The sequence below is a fragment of the Varroa destructor genome, unplaced genomic scaffold (genome assembly GCF_002443255.2).
Source record: "Varroa destructor unplaced genomic scaffold, Vdes_3.0 BEIS01000004.1, whole genome shotgun sequence".
NCBI classification, from domain to species: domain Eukaryota; kingdom Metazoa; phylum Arthropoda; class Arachnida; order Mesostigmata; family Varroidae; genus Varroa; species Varroa destructor.
The window spans coordinates 32,959,752-32,983,072 of NW_019211457.1; the positions used below are offsets into that span (position 1 = coordinate 32,959,752).

Here is a 23,321-nt window from a genome sequence, read left to right on the forward strand (position 1 = left end):
CTGTTACCAAGGTAAGCCGTCGCTGGTCGCGTTTTCGCGCGTAAAATTTAAACCGTTTTTGCGACACCAGCGCCACAGTTCCATACTGCCTGACTGAGAGACCTCCGAATCAGCTGATTCGTGGCCTAGTGTTTTTCTCAAACAGGCTCTAATTCGCCGTGTACGTTCGTAACAAATGATTCCATGCGACTTTCGTTGGGCTGTGTGCTTGAGCGCCAGCTTCTAGCTAACATTCATTTGTTACGTTGTAATATGCTGTCTGGCCATTGTGGATCTTGTCCGTGCTAATTGTTGCCAATGTAAAGTGCTGGCTTGTTCGCAGTTGACGTTAGCATTGTATCATGACTTCCTTATGCCGCTGGAATCACGCCACAATGCGAAGTGCGGGAAATGCGAATAAAAATCTATGCAATTATAGGCTCAAGTAAAGACACTACTTAAAAAATCTACTGCGTTGAGGTGAACGAAAGTAGCGAGCTGAAATAGAGAGTTCTGTTTGACGGTCAGCGAATTCCCCAGTAGTAGTTTATAGTTACCGGCTTACTGAAGTCGGGACCAGTGCACCCTTCGACCAATAGAGAGGCTCGCATAAACTGTTGGCGACTTATCAGAATCAACCGAAGCCAAAATGACGTTAATGCATCTCGTGAACTGCGTGGCGTTAGCCTACGTTCCGTTTATGTTAACCTATCGACTATCAGGTTAGGGCAATAAAATCGAGTCCCCTTTTGTGCATGAGCAAAATATAAATTTTTCTGAAAATACCTTGAACGCCCTTGTGTTTCTGAGTGTATACTGTGCACCCCCTCCAGTTGCTAAACACCTCCAGCCGATACAGCGTTATGAATAGTAGAGATGCTCTGCACTTTCAACATTTCTAGCTAGCTGTAGAGTGAAAAATAGGTTTTTGTCTCGGCAACCCCAAATGAAAGCACTCCCTCGATTCGATGTCAATGTGAATGAATTTAACTTGTTTTGAAGAGCCCATTTAAACTGCACCGGCTTAACTTACACTGCACTGTTAAACTTAAACTAAACTATAATGCAAGTCGTCTAAATGGAAACAACTATTATCATGTTAGCATAGATGTGCAAATACATTTGAAGCGAACTGTAATCGTTTACCGATTTACAATTTAGCAAAATGTAATAAGATAATGGGATATAGGATATATATACTCAATATAATGTGCCACTAGAAAATATTCGTATAAAACAAAAAAAAAACTATAAGTGAGCGCATGAATATCATCTATCGTTATCAACTGTAAAATACTCGATATATACGTTCCGATATGGTACCAGTTACGTTTTCGGGCTAAAAACATTTCTAAATATACAACGCTCAAGTGACGAACAGTTTAGTTATTAACAAAATAGTTTGACAAACACTACACATTATAAATTATTTTTAAGAGCATTTGATATTGAGCATGATTATTGATATACAGGTTACAGCGAGAATCGCATAACCTTTAAGTGAACCACGGCAACGCATTAACAGAGAATACAACTTCTTCGGCCTCGATGTTCGATTGCATCTACTTATGGTCATACAAAACCCACGCTTATTTTTTTTCCAACTTGATTTTATTTATAGTAAGACGGACAATTGTTAACGGTACTAAGAAGTCGACAGACCTTACAAAAGAAACCAAATCTATAAGGTTGTCAGGATCAAGAGTCGTTGATATTCTTCAGAGCGTTATTCGCCTTTTTATTTACGGGTTTGAGACTAGCCTATCTTAAATAACATATTGGTACCCAAAAAACATCTGCATTAAGATTCTGTTCTTATTTCACCTCATATTCGTGCTATGTTGTCATGCTTCTTTAGAGAATTTTTCATTTCTTCGATCCACTGAGAAGATAGCATTAAAAAAAAAAACCTGAGATTATAAGTGAATTCAGTATTTGAAAAACCCGCTTCTGCTTTTTATAGAACAACTAATTGGCATTTTTTAGATTCTTAATTCCGTTCATACATTCTGTTCCAGTGTTATCTGCAGAACGCAAATTTCCGTTAGAAAGAGAATATGAATATCATCCGAAACACCTGCTTATTTCTGTTTGCACACGTTAAGAATTTTCACAAGTTATTGCAATAAAGTCGTTCCCTGTGTAAAAAGAAAGGATCATCTTCAAAGCTACTATGTGGTCTTTTTTTAGCTATCCTGCATTTTTTTTTGCATAAATGACTAGTCTCGGTGGACGAAACAAAAAAAGGCGAGGTCGAAAATACAAGGGGAAATACGAAAAAATCTTGACTTATTTGTAACGTTTAATTCAAGGATTCGAGGTCATATTCTTTAATCATGGAGTTCTCACACGTCTGCTCATTATCTAGGAATTTAGTTAGGCGTTAAATTGAAGCCAAATTATTCACAATTTTGCTTATTTACTGGTTTTTAGGTTTATCTGATCATGGCGCATTCTGGAAGTGCGCCCAGTCTGCTGGATATTATACAGTCTGCCAACTAGGCAAAATGCTCTTTCTCGCCACATTTGTTGTGGACTCGGTGCCGCTTTACGGAGAAGCGTTAAAACATTCACTCGACATTCTTGATCTGATTGTCATGCATGCGGCTATGAATCGTATCGGTAAGTTTTACCTTACTCTGTCCTTATATTATTGTGCATTTTATGTATCTGGGCTACATAATTATTTTTGCGATCTTTTTTAGCTTTGTTAGCGAGACATTACATCCGCAGTTTGTCGTCGCTAAAAACGTTATTTAAGTATGAAAATACAGCTTTACCTTAGAAAATTTCTGATCAAGACCAATGGAAACGCGGTGTGAGTCCTGCCCTTAAAAGTAGCCAGTCTTTTCATTGTAACTTTCTGTCAGTGATTCCACCGGTCACATAGAGATCAACCAAATATTGACACATTGAGAATGTTTTAATAGTCTAGTTGTGTTCTATCATTTACTATACGGGAGTTGTTCGTGTTTTCTTGCACTATTCTTTCAATATTTTTCCGTAAGGTGACAACGCTAGTACGAACAATGATGGGTGATTGTTTTTCAGATATCAAAATAGTTTGAGTGATCGATGATGAGCAATGATGCGTCCACCATCACATCCGTTGAAAGAAGAACCTGAAAAAGGGACTCTGAGCTCGTTTATTTTCTTGTCCATATCGGAACATAAAGAATCACTTTATAACATGCAGTTATAAAAAATATTGGATTAAGCATACTAAAAAAGACACATGTACTGCAACATTAATTTAGGTAATCTTTCAAATACTTGTTATACTCAGATGTATTTATTATCTGTAGATATTCTTTTCATTGAATACGGAAGTTAGACTTGGTTATACTATCGGCTGCTTCACACGATCTAAAGTAAACAGTGCAGCATGTTTGGCAGAAACGTGCGCTATTCCTAAAGACGAGTATTTACGCTTATACGTTTACCTGTGTTAATAAGTATAATTCGAGGCCGTGTTTGTTAACTCACGAATAGACTTGAGAAGCGGATCAGTTCTTATTTTCTAAGAAATTTGAATTTGCGATTCGTATTCGTATCTTCGTTGTCGATGGTCGTTAATTTTGGGGCCTTTGTTGATATTTCAGGTGTTTCTGGTGATCTTCGTTTCTTGGTGACTGGTTTTGGATGGGCGACGGCAGAGCTTATCTGCACTCGGCTAGTCCCGTTCTGGATTGGTGCTCGAGGAGTGGAATTTTCATGGAAGTAAGTCTGCCGTTTTAAACAACAACGCCTGCAAAAAGTTAACACCAAACACGTACATTAATTTTTTATCACTTTGGTGCAGTCTTTTAATTCTCTCGGTTCCCTTCAAAATTCAATTCACAGAGCAAGTCGCTAATTTTGCCTAAAATTCCACACATTACATACTTCTCTTGTCATACATGTGTATTTTGTTTAGCCATAGTTGTACATCATGTTATGTATGGCGAAATTCTGTCAAAATATTTTTTAATAAAAAACATTATAAAAAAAATGTGATTAAATTGTTCTTGAATTGAAATTGAAACGCGTTATCATACGTATATCGTGCACTAGAATTTAAGTTTTTCAAAATCTGTTTGATGAGCGAAAATTTCAAGATAATAATGCGTCTTACAGTGGTATTCGTATTTGTTTTGTATGAAGGTCGCTAGCTTTGGTCATGGGATTAATTAGCCCACCTACTCATTTAGATCCATAAGCAGGTAATAATGCTACGTTGTCTTCATGCCACTACGTTATGCATGGATGTAATATTAGGTCATATAGTGGCCTTGGGGTCTAAAGTGGTACCTGTAATACGTGTAATATATGATATACAATTTCGTGAACATAACCTTAAGTCGTTTTTTTTTCTCGTTGTCGCTGAACCAAGTTTCTTTTGTGTCTTGCGCTTGCGGTAGTCAGTCGAGTACATACAAAGAAAAAGCCATTTATTATTATAGAAACGAAAATAACTGGCAACGAATTCTTATAAAAAAAGAGACTGCTCAACATTTGATGCGTTTCTTACCATTGTCAGAACAAGTGGATTGTATTACTATTTATTTAATTACTTGCAATTACCGTTAATTTCTCAACATATTCGCGTGGACTAAAGCTGCGATTCGTTGGTTTTACAATACAGTGAGGGGCGAGTTGTCGAAGCTGCCGCGGTCGCAACTTTTTTTCGTTAGAGCTCAACTCTAATTATACTTATCTTTATTACGTTACTATCTGGTGATTTGTTTATGCAATGAATTCTGACATTACTCTGATGTTATTTTTGAATCTTAGGTATGTTCAACTCGCGTTGGAATCAAACATTTCTCTCGCCCTACATTTATCTACCGCTATGCTTCTCTCACAGTGGAAGGCTTCTGGATCTGGTAACCGGTCACGCGTTCTTACCATCATCTTGTTAGCCCTTTGTTACCGTGCTGCCCTATTTGACATGGTAGGAACGTTCGATGCCTGGACGTTGCTGGGGGTCAAGGCTGCACTTGGGACCGTGGTTGGACTCGGGTCACTCCGCTACACCCTAACCAATAATCATAAAGGATACAGTAACGTCTTCCATTGAAGTATAAGATCGAAACAAGTACATACAAATCAAATGAAGATTTTTTATGATCCAGTCGTGATTCAACCGCAGGAACTTTCTATTCGCTGTGCTTTCTAGTGTGAAGTTGTTAAGTTATACACAGTTAAAGATGATGATACGAGATACGTGCTGGCCATTTCAATATTAACCCAACTGCGAAGGACTAGGAAACTGGTCCACTTTCCGTAGTTAGAATTTGCAAGAAAATAGCGCTATCACATGGTTGAGATTCTTAGTCTATTCATTCCAAACAATTAGTTAACCAGCAGCAATTATACGGATTGTGTCCCAGTGAATCCCTAAATTTTTTGGGCTACGAGTTATGCATTGACTCTGAGTACACGCTCATCTTGGGGCCTTTAAATCCATACGGACAACCCAACTACTTACAAAGGGAGGAGGAAAGAACGCTTTCTAATTCCGGTGTGTCATTTACTGACGACCTTAGTTTTAATCCAATTAATTAGACCAAAATGCTCACTAGCAGTCACAAACGTACACTGTTTCCTAAAGATATGCGAAGCCAAATAGGTGACTTTTCGGTAATCATTTTTGGAAGAGACCTTTTCTTTAATACTACTTGCACATTCTGCCCATACCTAACATCGCTATACATCGTGATGCGCATATTAATCTATAATTAGGATATCCTAAAAAATAGATACCGCTTCAAGGTTCACTGAAATAATGTAAGCTCTTTCCTCTTTATTGAATATTGAGGCTTGTTAATCGTCCTGACAAGTGCCGAAACAAAAAGAATGATTATGAATATATTTAATTGCTTTATATAATCAGAATCGAAACAGACGTTAAACATTGCAACTTTACTCAATCGCATTAAACATATGTAAAAAAAGGTATGCATTCTATTATTATTATAATTTTGAGTGATAAGTTTAAGAAACAAGAAAATGATTCTTCCGTTGGCTCTTCTAGTGTTTATGTATTTTGCCACTGGTTATTTTAATTATAAAAGAAATTCATCACTAGACAAGATATAGGCTTTAAGTGAAGGCAATGATAACATACAATAACAACACCAGCTCGGCAAGAAAGCGGTAAATGTACATTTGGCGTATATTTTATAAAGTGACTTTTAGCATTAATGAACAAAATTATATAAAAACAAATTCTGGAGCGGAAGTTAACTAGTGGCAACAAGCGAAGGAACATGAGAACAATACATATAATATTTATCACCACTGTAAGTGTGAAAAAACATAACTGAAAATAAACAGCTATATAAAATATAAAGTAGACAAATTGCTGTTGTGCAGTTGCCAGTTCTACTTCACATAGATTCGGCTACCAAAACCAAGTGACTCAGATAATTCAGTCTAGAAATTACATCTACTTTGTAATTATGTGAAGGTTTGAAATTTCATAGATATATAGATGTATACTAGGGGAGATATATTACACGTCTCTTCCTTTAAGTTTCGCTAGACAGCTTATCTAGTTAATAAAAGAGCGACATCATAATAATGTGTCTCTGTTGCTCATGGAAAACTCTACCAATAGCAGTTTCTAAAACAACAAAAAAAAAGCCGTGCAATAATAGGCTTTTCCTTTTTCTAGTAAAACGACACCTATGGATAGGTTAAATTTTTCGATTGGAGTGAAACTCGCTTTCTTGCATGTCGGCGACGATGGGTACTCTAACCAGGGCGCGATTTTCAATAACTTACGTTTTCAGCATGGTTTCAGATAGACAGCAGAAGTTATTCCATGACAAGACTCGTTAGCAGACCATCAGGGCATCGCCATCTCCAAGAGAAATATTTTCCGCACCATGAACCTCGTAGCTCTTCCAAAAGACATTTTTTGCACGTGAAAAATCGAAAATACACGACCTGAAAAGTTCATTATAATTAAGCGTTCTTTACGCTATGTTCCGTAATCAGAGGTCACCATTTCGATCCAATAAAGTATAGTGAACAATCTGTTGTCTCTTTTTGAGCTGTATTACATATTGGCTACATATAATTTGCGTAAATACCTGAAGTTATTTTTGTATGAAATTCCACTGTTCGTAGTTTGTTCAAATAGGATTATCTAGAATCTAACGAAAGGTCTATTTCACGTTCCATCAGGGCGGTTGTCGGTAATGAAAGTAATCGCGAAAAAAGCTGCAAGTTGCCATAGAGCGTTTTTTTTGTCGTTTCATACTTGCGGTTGTACCAATAATGTGAACAGGTCCTCAAAATAATCTCTAAAATATATCATCAAGGAAAATTTAACCGAGGTGGGTACAGCTGGATTTATCTGATGTTTCTGCAACAGACCTATGAAATGGCGTGGTAATCATATATCATAGTAACCATTTGCCAACGCTAAAATCTAGACCAGCGATGATTATAAGTCCATGGTTGCCATGGCAATGCTCCCAAAAAATGTGCATTAATTACTCATAACATGCCACTCCAAACGCCAATTGAAGACTTATAAGATGGTATCGTCATCTTAAGTTAATTTTAGTAAGTAGGTTACAACTTATGTTATGGTGAACGCTGTAAAATTATGAACAGTTGCCAATAGGCGGTTTCACATGTTGGTAGCATTTGAAAAATATCAATTCATCGTTGCTAAACGGTAGAAGATGCGTTTCATATGTTTTTAACTTCATATAGTGCCTTAAATAAAACTTGCGTAGTACGCCTATCCCGTAAAAGGTATTTGAGCAAATCTTGAGCAACTACGTCTTGATTTAATCAGTTATTAGTTTGCTAGGGCCGAAACTAATATTTTACAGAAATTCAAACTTATTAATTGTAGAAATGAACCTATTGAATATCCTCATGTTTGTTTGATTATAGGACATTTTGATTTGGGTTTAGCTGCTGTTTTCAATCGTACACACAGCCATGCTCAAAATCAGTCGGAACTTCATCAGAATATAGTATAACTAAAGCCGCAAAGAATCAAACTTCAAACAGCGAACATACTATGCAATTTTATATGTTTGTCTAAATTTCATATTAGCGGCTGGGTTTACCAAGATTGACGGAACTCTCAACGCAATTATAACTAAACAACATTTGGTTACGCGTAAGCAGGACGATAAATATATTTCCACGTTTAATAGCTATACTTTCTCATGCATACCTAAGGTCTAACTACGATATAGAGCCATATTTGTTGTTTATGGGACATACGCTAATACAATCCATGCTATAATAGATAGGGTGTATAGATGTAAATGTTATACATTCACTCTGATATCCTGTGGAAGTGAGATTTGATGTTTGAACTACTATTCGCTATTGTTTCGGATACACGTTATTATTAAAAAATTTTAGCACAAAAGACAAGTGGGAAGCACCGTCAGTGAATACTAATCTGGTGAACTGGCCGCAAAAACTTAGATCAGATGCATTACATAGCAGCATACGATGCGATGTGCTGCTTTAACTTACAGACATAAACACTAAGTTCTGCATTTAAGAGCAAGATAATGTCCTGCCTATTATGTTATTGATAATAAAAACCGTAATAGCAGATTATTTAGCTTTTTTTCCGTGACTTTATCCCCTGGTACATAGCTTTCTGTAAGTGGTAGAGAAACTGAAACCAAAGCGTTGTATCAATTTTTCGATAGCATTCTCGAGTACTATAAGTTATATAACATACATAGAGCGAAACGATTAGTGCTCAATACATTGAAAAATATGTATACCTGTGGAATAAGCGATTGTACTGAGTATGGCTCCAAGGTTCGATGTTTAAGGGCACACACGAATAGTCAACGTCAAAAGCGACTACCTTCCTAACACTTACAATTAGCGAATTCGTCACACGGATCACATATTTGCATTGAAAAGATAGGTACATGGAGAGGGAAGTCACCAGATAGAAACATGGTAGTATTGCAGTTGGTTTTTTGCTTGCGTTATAAATTTTAATAGCCCAATAGATAGCTGTTTTTGAAGATTTGAGTTTGTTACATGAACGAATTGAGCTTGTTTATTTCTTTACGTTATATTACACATTTGATTCATTGTTGATCAATTACCTCGCATCTCAATTTCACTACCTAACGGCAACTCGCTCTGAGGGTACTGCAAATGTTTTTGGTGGCGGTCGTTGAGGTCTAACGACAAAGTCTTCAAGGTTTCGTTGAACCTGAAAATACCAAAATGCAGGGAATTAAGACTACGAAACAAAAGACTTTTTGAGGCATTTTGATGCATCCTCGAACCCTTTAAATCTCAACTCTATTAATGATCTTTCGGTCTGTTTCATGAGAGTTTTCTTCGGACTTTTCAAAAATCGCGTAAAATAGGGTAATAAAGCATATCACTGTTTTCGGATAAAAGTAAAGTTTTTAATCCTGACAAGGGTTCATTTAGCGCGGAAAGATTACCTGATAGCTGTGCTTAAATTCTGAAAGCAACGCTTTGTTCTTGGCCACAGCGCATCCGTTGTTATGTTCTAAAAAGGACTGGCTTTCGTCTGGTAACCGGAGTAGCGGATAAACGCATGTGTATTACAATGAACAGCCAAACTTTTCCCACATACGTACCACTTTGTATATGATATGGCACCCCGCGCGCAGGTGCACAGACCAAACATCCATGGCTAAATGATACAGTACAGTACCCTCTTAAAAAACTGCTTTAAGCTTTCGTTTCTAACATAAAAATTCCAAAGAAAAGTTTTGTGACTAGATAGCATTTTCTGATTAAGCTTGCAATAAAAGTACATGGAAATTGAGAGGTTAACCGATGCATACAATCAACAATTAGAACGGTATGTTATCACAAAATGTTAGAAGTGAAACAGGGATACTTCTTATATGTAGCTTGTCGAGATATTATTACTACTTACTAAACACAGAGCTGTCAAAAGCTCTACTAGATTGTTATTTGTGATATACACACCAAGAACAATGATTTTTTAGCTAGTGCTTTTTTACGGACTTCCTTTACATGCATTATTACTATTATTATTCCTTTTGCTTCACGAGTTTGCCTTGACACCGGCCACTCATATTATTTGGCAGACATTTATACTCTTGAACGGTCCGAGAGGTATCATACCCTGATACTGATAAACACTGGTCGTAAAAGATGGTATTACGTCGGCCTTCTTAGCCGCAGCCCCAACTCCAGTGCGGCTCCACCACTACACACTAAACACACACGCACACATATACACAGACAGAACACATGCGTAGGCAAAGGACAGATCATAGGTATCGAACCTCAGTTGAGGTACGCATGTATAGATCGTTTCAGAAATTATTTTTTTTATCACGAAAGCTGTGTTGTGTATAGCTTTATTATATGACTATATAATATAATAGAAACCACAGCATGATTGGCATTCATAGTCTCCCGTCTGACGTTTCATAAAAATCGATTGTTTGTTCGGCCTTTTGAACAAGGGCGAATCAATATGGCGTTCGTGTGTGATTTCTATTTAAACTATCGTTCCCATAAACACTCCAGTGCAATATGGTTAAAAAAATTATTGGTAATTCTCGCGATAGCTCCACACACACTGCCGTGGTACAAACATTTCCTTATAGTTTTAACAGGCTGCTCTTAAATGGACAATGTGACAGAACCCATACACGAAAAAAAAGACATATTTTGCTGTAATAGCTATCCCTTTGTCGTGGCTAGTAGAGTGCGGCCTAAATGCAATCAATTAAGCATAGATATAATCAACTGATCGCTCAGCTGTATAGTACGTGCATGCAGATATAGAGCATTTATCTAGTTGAATGTTCTTGCCTGCTTAAGGCAAATTATGGGGAACAAGTTCTGTTTTCGCGTAACGAAGAACGAGACCTAGTCTTAGATACCAAATTGTAAAGAAAACGTAGCAGTTGACTGGGAATCGACTGAAAATCGAGTATTTTGTCAGTTATTTCATGATCCATGTGCTCGTTCCGTGATGGTTAACAATAGGGGCGCCGCGACATCGGTTCGAAATATGTTCAGCTTTATAAACTTCATGACCTTTCAAAAGATTGACATACGAAGAGAAAGAGTATCCCGAGAAATTAATTTTAAGACCATCTTCTTTTAAACGGAACACTATCTCTTACGCTCAAATATTGGCGAGCGTCGAATAGAATGTTTGCGTAGCTTTTTCTATAGTCTTCGATTATTTCAGGTTTTGGACCTAGTAAAGTCAACGATTGCATTGCGGGATCAGTAAGAAGCGAGCTTGACAATTTTTCGTTAGAGACATGCCTTTAGTACATTACGGATGGGATTATTTGTCCTATAAAGCGAACTGCGACGATATGCTTACCCCATCTCCTACAGGGGTCAGCACCGCAAAAGACGTCAGCTAACACTGATATTAAGAGATACCCCACAAAAAGGTTGCAAAAATATGTGAACGCGCCGTACACCTTAAAAAATGACAAGGTGCTCTAGGCGTATTTGGAAAAGAGCTTAACGGGACTTTTAATAACACTAAATTATATATAGTTATTATATTACTGACTGAGAGGTAATCATATCACAGAAACTATTAGGGGAAAAGTACATCCATAACTTATTACTACTTGCCGAAAATAATAGTACTTGCAGAGTACAAAACCAAATCCACGGCTGAACAGTTTCTACATACAAATATATCAATACGATAAACGCAAGCATTATTTGCCTTTCAATATTTTTTTTTGCGATTTCCTGTGGCCGTTTAGGCAATATTCGTTTCAATAATGTCTGACACCCTTCGCTTTAATTTAGCTTTGGGTCCTGTTTTCGAGTGTGATGAAATGAGCATCGGGCTCTTTGTTTTGATGTTGAGTAAATATCAAAAGGGGCGATAAACATTCAGGTTCTTAAGATTTTGCAACAAAAACATTTACGATTCCGCCCCGCCTCGGTCTTCGATGGATGTCAGTTGCTTTTCAAAGGAAAAGGACTACGTGTTGAAGAAGGACATCTCCAAATAGCAATATAGTACATATGTTCGAATAAATTTGGTCAGCGTTAGTCTTTAGAACATCATACTAGTTACTTGTTTCCGTTATCCGTATTGTCATCGTATTTCATACGTACTGTCAACGCGAGCCATTAGTTTTACGCTACGATCACTTAATCAGGATAGGGGCATTTTAAATCATCCACGCTCAATGAACTTTTACTACATCTCTTTCACACCGTCGAATTTTACTAAATGGAAAGGTGACATTGGGAAAAGCGTTTTTTTACTTTGAAATTAGCTGAGCATGTCTATTACGGTAAAGCAAAATGAGTTCTCTAGTAATTATATAATCCGATCGTGTGTCGTTAGAGGTTCGCGGCGTCCAGTAAAAACGCTTGGCGCTGATAATAGCGACATTTAGTATTGAGTATTACTGAGTACTCACGCCAAGCGAGAGCGTCACACGGTTATTTCAAAAACTGACCTCTGCTTAAGTCGCTTCTAGCATTAAGTTCACCTTTGTATTTGAGATGTTCATCCCATACCTAATACCATATTGCTTTCTATTTTCTGCGGAGGGCAGCTTCCAAAGAAAAAGAACCGATGTAATGCGGACCGACGTCTTTTTCTTTTCTGTGGTATGAACCGTAACAGAGTTCTATAAGTCTTAGTATTTTACTGACCTTAGATAATTCTTAGCCTTTGCAGTGTCTGTTGTGCAATTATAGGAATGCCTATTGAGGAACAGCTAATGTATGAAGAGAATATTAAGTATATGCATTTTTATTTGCCCCTATTTACCTTGTAATTCGGTTTTAGTGCGTGCAAGCTGCGCGATATCTAATACGCAAGCCTAGTTTCGATGGCGCAACACTGGGTCACTAAAAGACAACGTTCAGAAAATTAAGTTGATCTCAGTTTTTTGAAGACACGCTATTACGTAGCAAAACAAGAAAAGATACCTTATTGTCGCCGCAAGCGTCTATATACGGGTATCGTACGGAAATTTTGGTTTACTTAAAAAAAAAAAAGATTTAAAGCTACAGTTTGGCCTAGAATGTACTATGTTGGAAAGCTAAATGTTCGGATCACTCGATCTGCGTTTATGGACGCGTCGTGATACGATATTCGACGTAGAAGCTAAATTAGCGTATAAAAACAAACACTTCTCGCTTTGCGGGGTTGGCGGCGCTCGACGCGGTCAGGCATACGCTTCAGCTTGGTAAATCGACTCGCTGAAAGATCAATAAAAAAGCGAAAAGGCCGACCCTGTTATTCACAATAGGCTTTGTCGACCTAAATCTATTATTGCATTGACAATTTTCTCTCGTTAGTTTTTAGGTAGTGCTCCGTAGATATGAGCGATAAGAGCATCCTCTGCTCGGATCGGTCGGTGTCGACGAAATTTACGAACTCACGAAAGGGTAGTGCAATTGCCGCTCAGTCAGATGCAGCTAAACATTTTTCTTCGGTGTGCGTAAGTGCAGACCTGTTCACTATTGGTCTGCATAATCGACGAGATGCCGGCGTCCAGATTGCTCAAGTGGCGTCACGACAATCGTTCGAAATTTCCAAAGGGTTTTGCATGCCAGTGCCCCGCGTTACGTATACACTGTAGCAAACTAACTATTACCTACGTGGCTCCAAATCCAAGAACAGCGCACCACCGTACGACGTATAGTATGTGTGTAGAGAACTCTGACCCTCCCAGTGGTCGCAATTGCTATAGCATCGATAAAATTCATTGTATGCGGTGACACTATCTTTTCAATGGCGCTACGTGTCGGAAACAGGGCATTTCTATATGTAGAAATGCCCAAATTTCTATACGGTACTCGACTAGTTTCGGTTCTCGTATTCGAACAGCACCGAAGTGAGTTAAAATAAGCTCAAGCAGCAGCCGTTGGACTGAGCGTCTTTTTGAACTCAGCTAAATAGCAACAATTTCTGAATATATAGCAATAAATATATATATATATATAGCAATAAACAATTTCTGAAATTCATTTCCGTAATAAACAAAGCTACATTTCAAATTCGTTCGCTCTTCAATGTTCTCCATAGTACATATCAAATATATACGCTTTTCAGCATTAAAAAAGACTTTTTATACTACAGTGTGTCCTTTAGATTAAGCTGCGATGTTGGCCTAGTTCCCTTAATTGCGTCTTGTTTCTGTTCCGACAGAGGGGCTTGTGGACTTATCGTTTATTCATGGATACCTTGGGCTTCCATTATTTTGACAGGCCTCGACCTAAAAAACAATTCCCCTAATTGTAGTCTTATAGCAAAGTTATCTGAGATGCGTTTAGCCCATGTCTGCACCTCAAAGCAGTTCTGTGGACTCAAACGTCTTCCTTCTCTCGTCCATCTGACATCAGTAATAGCATTGCGATTCGTCCACCTCGCATTATAGGTAAATAATCGCGCTTGAATGCTCTCCCTATGTCCCTTTGTCTTTTGCAAAATCTGATTTCAGTAAGGTTCACAGTATCTGCACACCAGCTGGCTATGACAATCGATTCCGTTTCAGCTCATAGGTATCTATTCCAAATAGAATAAAATTTTCAAATCGCGTTAGTCTTATGCCTAAACATGCAGCTGCAAAAGCCAACTAGTCATCTAACACTCTCTCTGAGTACTTAACAAACCAACGAATACGGTTCTGGCCTTAGCATAGACAGATCAAGGAAGATCGATCGCAACGTCTTTCTTCCCACTGTTCGTCGGTTAATTTGTCAAAAGTTGATTATAAGAAATATAAAATAGAGCAAACCGGAAAGAAGTTTATTCGTAGAAATCAAACGAGGATTACTACGGCATGTCGAGGTTAAAGAAGCAAATATGCCTTAACAGCATATGAGACCCTGATAGCTGTGCTCAAAGACCTCGCTTTTCATAGTGACGTACGACAATTAACACAATTTATAGGTTTCCTTCTTCTTAGGTTTCTAATACGAAGGCAACAAAACTGGCTGAAAGGGTTATTTCCCCACGTGGAACAAAGAAGGCATATCATATATTCAGGTTCTTATTCGATATTTCAGCGAAATACTACAGTGATAATAAGTCTGCAACGGCGCAGTATGAATGTAAGAAGAGCTTTACATCGAGATAAAGCATATTTCTACATTTATTCGATGGACATGGATGCCGTATAGAATACGCGTTCTGGTCTAGCAGGCAGGCAGGCAGGCAGGCAGGTAGGTAGATTAAAGGAGCTATGAGACGCACTACAAAAAAGTCATCAACTGTTTTTATCGATCGTTTCTTGACGTAACAGCTATGGTGTCAGCGCAGACCGGAATCATTTATAACAAGGAATGATAAGAAAATAAGATAATTCTAAATATATTATTTTCTGTTTCGAAAATGTTCACGAGTACAAAGCCAGTCTCGAAATTCAAACACCGTCTTGTCCAATTTACTGTTCATTATAATCTACACAACTGTTAAGGGAGTATGTAGTAGTAAGCAACTCGGATTATCTAATCGCAATAATTTCGACGCCATCAATGGCGTCGATATGCAGCCAACTGATAAAAGGGTTGATTTAGCTAGCGCTCACATCTTTGCTTCAGGACCGACATTTTCCGCAATACACCGACAGGCCTTCTCATTAGCGCACACCAGTAAGGCCATATACACATTAACGGCAGGGCAAGTCGTCCCGTAGACGGAGCAAATTGTCGCAACGGCTGTTTGCTGACGGCATTAAGTCGTAAACGTGTGCTATATTTCCTAACATGGCAAAATTAATCCTCGATCAGCAAAAACAAACCCTATCAAAGGTTACCTATTGTTTCAGCCCGGTAGAGTGTCCGCGCAGACGCGATTTCGGCGCGTAACCGCTCCAGCTGTCATGTCTGATTCGGAATCAGTGCCGTACGCGAACACTAGCGGCGGGTCCACCTGGCGCCAATAAGCTAACAAGCCCACAACGAAAATAAAAACAAGTTGGCTTTACGATCCGCAACGACAAGTTTGACCAAGTAACTCGAATTTCCGGCACGCACAGGCACTGATGCGTCCCGTATGCCCAGCCGCGTTATTAAAGTCTACGGCACTGTCGACTCTTCTCGGTGTTCGCCCCCGTGGCCAGTGTCTTCCGCAACTATAATGGCCATAGTACGACCAGCAGAAGGAGCACCAGCTGCTTATGTGGCTGTTCTGTGGCCACTACAGAAGCTTCAGCAGTGGCGGCGACGAAGGCAGAAGTCGTAATAACGACAGTAGCAGTGACAACAACGCTGCTCAGTTCAGCGCACTGGGTGCTCAGTGACGTCACAGACATACACGGACAGACAAACCAAACGAACCGAAGGGAAAGGGCCCTGGTCGGCCGACTTCGGTTCGAGGAACGGACTAAACACGTGAGCGCGATGACGGCCACTATAGATATTGCGACGACAGTGGCAGCAACGACTACGAGCGGCAACGGCGAATGACTGCAGTGACGAGGTCCTAGCAACCTGGTCCAAACGGCCAGGGAAAAGCACACCCATTAGGAAATAAAGGAGCGACAACATCAATTCAGTCTAACTGACCGTCTGTATGCTCGAATAGAATCGATATCTCTGCAGAGTCGTCACGCTAACACTTAGGCGGCTCATGTGCGGATCACGCATGAACACCGAGTCGATGTCAAATGACAAAATGAGGGCTACAATAGTCGGCGTACCCGATACGACCAGCGCGAGCTGCGAACGCCGCTAATACGTGTGGTGTTGCCGTAAAAAAAGCACGCTACAATGCATAAGCTTAGATGCTTTGTTGCATGGGTGTGCATCATCACAGCAAGATGTGTGTTGACAAGAATCTCCCAGAGGGTCGAGAAGATGCGGACAATTTCAAAGGAAAGTTGCTGTGCGCAAAACATCCCGGCTATCTCCGCCATTATGATATAGTGAAGTTGTTTGTGTATATTATATATGGATCGCTTACCCTGCATCACCTCGAGGGAGCCATAAGCGAAAATCTGATAGCGCTGATCGTGCGACGGCAGCAAAAAAGACGCGAAGATCAAAAACAATGAGAAGGCGCCAACTAAACACCAGTAGCAGTCAAGTCCAACAGGAGTGGAAAGCTAAAAAAAATACGTTTTTACCAGCTGACTCTTCCTTGAGTGCGATGACGGCACGACGATGCCATCATTTATCGGAAATCCATCAGCAAATAATCATCAGCATTTTCATCGTCGTCACGCGCATCAGACCGCGTCCCGTTAATGCTTTAACCACCGTGCCTTCCGCTGCCATTACTGCTGCCAATCCCGTCTGTTTTCGTGCGCGCGTTAACGCGCCGAAAAGCCACTCGCAGGGCCACAAGTGCCTCCGAAGCCGCCTGCAGCGACGGGCGACGGCGAGTTTCTGTGTGTCTATGAGTAACTAGTACAACTATAGCGTTAGTGTAATGACGACAAACGGCTGTTTCGCTTGATGCTCTCTTACTACTTATTAAAAGCTGTTTCGAAGTCAGCAGTAGTCGCAGTGGCGCGGGTATGCCTAATCTGTTTGTGTCTGCCCCGCCGGTGAACCGTCGGACGCAGGGATTACCTTCGATGTGCCGCGCTACGCTGATAGATATGATCTGCTGTGCTGGTTGTTAACCAGCTGACAGACGATCTGGGTGTCTGTGCATCTGTCCGTTTGCCCGCCGGACCAGTTCGGCCGATCGTTCGTTCGCCTCACTATCAGTCTACCTCGTTGCGTTTGTGTTCGTAGTTGCAGACGGGTAGAGAGACGAACAGACCGTCGAGCCCTCGACGAGACAACGTCGAGTGCGGGGCTAATGCTGCTGTCGACAGCTGCGTTTGCCGTTGTTACCGCTACCGCTGGTGCTGTCGCCGGTTCCGCTAACTATTACCACCCTCGTAGTTAGGGAAAGGAGGCGGGCCAAAAGGAAAGAGAAATATTGCCGCGAGTGGCCGCGGTAACGTTCGCGGCCGGAGCCACCGCCGCCGCGCTAACCGCCGCTGTCGACTGCGGTGCTTGTGGTGGTGATGGTTGTGTTGCTTGTGTCGGGCGGCGCCTTACGTCGTCGTCGATCGCTGCCTGTTCCGTCTCAGTAGCCCGCTCCGTCGCAGTGGCCCGAGCGCCTTCGGTCATAGGAGCGAACGCCGACTGCTAGTTCGGGTTCGTCCGGAGGCCGGAACAACGCGGCAGCGCCAACAACGACGAGAGCGACCACCAACAACTAATTACTAGCGTCTGCGGACAGCTGCGCTCTGTGCTATCACTGATTGCGGTAGGGGCAATGGCTATAACGGTGAGCTGAGTAGGACTGCTTTTTCCACGCGTGAACCCATAACGAGGGAGAAGAGGCCATCGTAGGCGGTAGGCAAACAGCAGTAAGGGAGCTGACGTATTCGAATTACGCGTCGCCAAGCAGAAAAGCGCTAATTACCGGCTACCACCGCAGTCGGAGAGGTTCGGGTTCAAATCCTAGTCGAAACCGCATCGATCAACATAGCTAGTTGCTCGAGAACGCATCGCGCGCGCTTCCGGGTGCCTGTCACTGCCGCACCACATTGCCCTGTTCTTGGTACAATGAGGCATAACGAAATAACAGTATTGTGCGATAGCAGTAGATAATGCGGCTAGCGAGCGGTTTTTTTGCATATTTTCACTCCGGCCACAATCAATGGTGGACACGCTTTTGCGGGCTATCTTGGTGAAGGCTATAATGGTGATAAGAGCCTCCGTTTTTGTCGTTGAAAGTGATGATTGCAGTTCTTCAAGCCTCGTTTTGTGTTCCAATAGATCCTGTGAATAGTTGTCACAGTTGCTGTTGCAAGAGTGGACCGTCAATGCTGGTTGATCTATAAGTTAGTTTGTAATGGTGGTTTGTCAGGGGCAGTTCAAGAAGTACAAGATGTTACGATAGTGGACCCGGTTGATTTTACGCAGACGTACTGTGATGGATTACCATTACGAATACACTCGATAGATCCTAATCGTGTGCGACTGTTTGCTTGTGTTCGTACTTTGTATACAGTCTGCCAGAGATAAACTTACAATTGAAATTTTGCCTTTGGAATTACGTGCTACCGACACTGCCAAATAGGATTTATTTACAATGTAGTGTTAACCGCGCCTGTGTCGTCGAGTAGTCGAATATAGCACACCGATGTATGTAACATATATATATATACATATATATATACATATATGTAATATATCGTAGTGCGTCCAATGGTGCCAAGAGAGGACGTCTGATCCAGAAGGGGTATCTGCGTCTAAGGTGAGTCATCCTTGAAGAGCGCGCAAAAGCACATCTGGTACGACGTTTTAAGAACGACTACAAATTGGATAGCCTTTATATATATATACATATAAAATTTCTCATATAAAATAATGTTGGAAGCCATTAGGAAAAATTTTCATTGAATTCAGCTCATCTTCTTAAACAGGATGGGCAATAGCAATTTCATCGATTAAGCGCGTGAGCTAAATAAAACAAAATGTTTATATCTTCTCGTAGATAACTCTTTAAAATACAACAGACTGTTATAGGACGATGAGCAGAAACGTAGCCCTGTCAAGACATTTGCAGCAATCCCTCCTGATTGCTCTCCCAAAACTCACGGCCTCGATATTGTATGCTTTTTAATCTGGTGTTCACCTACAAGGGCTTTCATCATCGTCGACACAGATTTGGAATAACGCAGGCAAACCAGCGAGCGCTTTACTGGCTTTGTCGGTGCGCTGACGCCTTTGTGCGAAGCCAGAAAGGTACTACCACGTCCTGGTCTTAATGACTGATACACCCCGCGTAGGGATATCGGAAAGAGAAGGTTTTAAGAAAGGATATCTACTCTTTTCGCTCATTGTGTCGAGTACACATGTGTAACGGGCCTGTCAGCACGTGCGTGCAAGGGGCGATAAGTGAGTTCAAGGCAAGATGACTATATCAATGCAGATTTTAAACGATGAGTGATGACCAACGCGGCCGCTGCTTCTGTATCCACTATCGTTTCGATGTTTGTGGGACCCAAGGAAGAACACATGAATTTTTGGACGCCAGCGTGTGTCTCGACTGAAGGTTTTGGCCGGCTAGCTTGTGTCCGGCAATCGAACGATCGAACCTATTTTCCTTAGCTTCTATATCGACTGATCTGTGATCTTGCTGTTCATGCCAAGGAAACAGGATAAAGATACGCTTTACTCGCCCGTGCTCATAGCCTTTCGATATCGTTGCATTTGTTTTCCGGCATCGGGGCTGCCACAGAGATTGCCGCATTGTGTGAGACGTACCATTGGACCATAACAATGGCCAGCGATTACATCTGTAAACGCAGTGTACACGGTTTATTTGCATTATACACTGTGTTTGTTGCAGCAGTTTCGACGCTGCTGCTGCTGCTGCTATAATCATTGTTTTCCGTTGACGAGAACACCGCCAGTTATGCTCTCTCTCTGGTACCATACATACTATGGCGCCCACTATATGAAACAACGGTAGAAGTAGCGATAGTGTCAGTTATAGCCGTTCGAGATCAGGCAGGCATCACGCAGGTAGCACAGTTTCGTCTATTCACTTGGTTAGTTTTTCCTTTGTGTTCAAGGCCACTGCAACGGAGTGCCGCTGTTCCTGATGGCGGCGTTGAGGCTATTGTCGTCGTCGTCGTTGTTGTCGCGCCTGTTGTAACTGTTCCTGCTGCTGCTGCTGCTGCTGCTGTTGTTCGCGTCCTATGTCTTTGTAGTAGCGCTTCTCCACGAAGCTGCACACTTCGTGTAGAAGCGCAGCCATTCTTAAATTTGTTGGGATGTAAAACGTATATGTGTACAGCCGTCTTCTATGGCTGTGTTTCCAAAGCTGTTTGACGACAGTCGAATATTGCTTAGCTGTACATTACTAATTGATGGTATGCATTGTGTCGAGAAATACCAAGACTGGCTAGCATGCAACGCGCATATAGATTGGCATAAAGGGAAAAGCACGTAAAGGCCCATTCAACAAATGTCCACGACCGCCTAACCGTCTGGACAGCTTAAGGCAATCCGGGCTGGATCAAGATTTCGTAGGTTAAACCAAATCGAAGACAGCCCGCAGCCAATCGCCTTTGCCTGTTTATTTACATTTCCTTATCAATATGCTTGTTCGTGAATACACGCGATGTGGCAGATAATGTTAGAATTTAATTCAGTAACTAAATTGCCAATTGTCCAAGAACAATGTTCTAGAAAAAAAACTTGTAGAGACTTGTCCCTCGATACTGATTCTTTCTACAAGCAGCTCATTGAATGAGAAGCAAGCCTCTACTGGCGGAACAGGGCCGCTGCCCTAATTATTCGGTAACCGCGGATATGTATCCACTCAGAACCGTCAAACCGTAGACGTAGCTGTTCCAATAGGCATAAACAGCCGACGAAGGTGGTAACATGGATGGTTCTATTGTGTATGTATCATTTAATCTATTGTGCATGTAAGCCAAATACACTAACAATCAATAATGCTACGGCCGAAGCCCATAATACCACCTGTCCCTCAAACGATGCAAATGTAGTCTTTGTAGAATACTTGTGAGTTTACCCAGTAGTGACCACTCAGATTTGCCTTTGCCTGCAGGTGTCGAGAGTACCGCCACACAGAGAGAATAAGGATGATTTAAGTGATCCGAAAATCTCAAACGTTTTCTTACACAGCGATACAGTTTCACACTTCCCTAGAACGGAATTCAGCTGAAGTTGGCGTTGAGCTTATTGTTTTTTTGGCGAAAATACGCGCTCTACACCTACGTCACAACCGTTAGCATTGACAATATATTGCGGGTCTAAAGAGCAAGGCATGAAGCCCAAACACAGGTTTTCTCCGTGTTGTGTCACATTATTACAGCTCTGGATTCAAGCGAATTCGAGTGAGCAAATTGGTGCTAGTTCGGGCTTCACTATCACACATTTCGGCTGGCCATATGGCGGTCACTACTTCGATGTGCGTGCGTAGATGTCGTCTCGTTGTGCTCGCCACTTGCGGGCTCCAAGAGCCTCACTCGAAGTCTAGTTTAACCGTACACATCATACCTCACTAGCCTCACTACAAAAATGTGCACAGCGTACGACGAACACTTCTAAAAGACGCTCCCTTGTGGGCGCCAACGGAAAAGCAGGCGTATGACCGAAAAACGAGATTGTCGTAGAATTATGTTCGCTAATCGTGACATAGGCTATATGCAGTGAAGAGTCGGCCGCTTCGGTGCCAGGTGTTCGGCCAGCCGACAACTAGTAACCAACAAACGAATCAGGCTTCTGAACAGCGACAACAGCGCCAGCAATACTTCAATGAAGTACAGTGCTTTCGTGGCCAGCTCGTTTTATACGACTCTGTTCAGAATCGGCAAACCATTTTTGTTCATTAATTCGTAATCGGTGGAGGTCTTTGTCAATAGATATACCAGTATGTAAAGCAAAATTGGAAAAGAGACTATTCTCACCTGGTAATCTTTATAATCTGACAAATCGACATCTATAAACAAAAAAAAAAACGCGTCCGAACGAGTGACAAGAACAGCCGTTAATTGTAGCCGTCCACCTCTTCATACGCTATGGGTCTGCATGCAGCTCTAGCGGTAAACTTATATTCCATTTAGTAGAAGGAAACGTTCTGTCAGAATTCAATGTTCTGTGGGGGTGATAAAAAGTACTAATTAAAAGGTCGAAATGGGTCGTGGGTCCATCCCGTATTGTCTTTGCTTAAACGATATACATGTATGTATATACCAATAATGAACATTATGAGTTCTCTGCCAGATTGACAAGCATTAGAAGAAACTCATAGTATTTGCGCGATCATGACATTGAAGTTTCTGCGAACTAATCCTACGAGAACCCGTAGAGTAACGAGTGAGTTCTACGAGTATTTCCATGGAACGGTCTCTCGGGTCGTTGTTGGCGAGCGGCCGTGCAGTTGACCAAACACCGTATTGCCTTGTACGGTACAAATAACAACGGTACCAAACAATGCTTTGGCAGAAGGCCTCTGTCGTTAAAGGACACCCGTTCTTCCATCTGCGCCATTACGCCAGTCCTCGTAGCCACTGCGACGCGCGCTGACTTTTTTCTTGTATCTCAGATACAAAAAAAAAGTCAGCGCGTACGCTGACGTAAATACCATGCCAGCCCAGCCGAAATATATGACATGACACGACGTACAATCGCTCCCGAACCATAGTCTCCCTATATGTGTGTTCCCCAATTTTGTTGTTACTGGTTTTGCCGCAGTTGTTATTATTTCTGTTGTTGATCGTTGTGGCGTAATTACGATAATGATATTTATCACATTGAACAAACGAGTAAAGGGGAGAGAACTGTCGTCAAAGATACCGATACAGATAGTAGCAAACAGGATGCTGTGCAGATCAGATAAAAAAAAA

General features: G+C 41.1%; 3 protein-coding genes across 6 annotated transcripts in view; 2 read left to right on the forward strand and 1 right to left on the reverse strand.

The window, feature by feature from the left end:
• The first annotated feature begins 86 nt into the window (after positions 1 to 86).
• On the forward strand, positions 87 to 6,322 carry LOC111249844 (BOS complex subunit TMEM147). The gene is made up of 4 exons (XM_022804249.2): positions 87 to 701; positions 2,413 to 2,601; positions 3,582 to 3,699; positions 4,753 to 6,322. Exons 1-4 carry the CDS (start codon positions 629 to 631, stop codon positions 5,036 to 5,038), a joined length of 666 nt encoding a protein of 221 aa, XP_022659984.1. The 5' UTR covers positions 87 to 628; the 3' UTR covers positions 5,039 to 6,322.
• Positions 5,920 to 23,321, reverse strand: part of LOC147756104 (uncharacterized) — a 43,665-nt gene continuing 26,263 nt past the window's right edge. The window contains exons 4-5 of the mRNA XM_086986760.1: positions 9,072 to 9,181; positions 5,920 to 6,912 (exon numbers count right to left, since the gene is read on the reverse strand). Of these exons, the coding sequence (XP_086842886.1) occupies positions 6,812 to 6,912; positions 9,072 to 9,181 (211 nt within the window). The 3' untranslated portion in view covers positions 5,920 to 6,811. The remainder of the gene's footprint in view (positions 6,913 to 9,071; positions 9,182 to 23,321) is intronic.
• Positions 17,908 to 23,321, forward strand: part of FoxP (forkhead box transcription factor P) — a 317,599-nt gene continuing 312,185 nt past the window's right edge. For all 4 annotated transcript variants that reach the window (XM_086986479.1, XM_086986478.1, XM_086986477.1 and 1 more), the window contains exon 1: positions 17,908 to 19,192. The gene's annotated coding sequence lies outside the window, so the exon portion shown is untranslated. The remainder of the gene's footprint in view (positions 19,193 to 23,321) is intronic.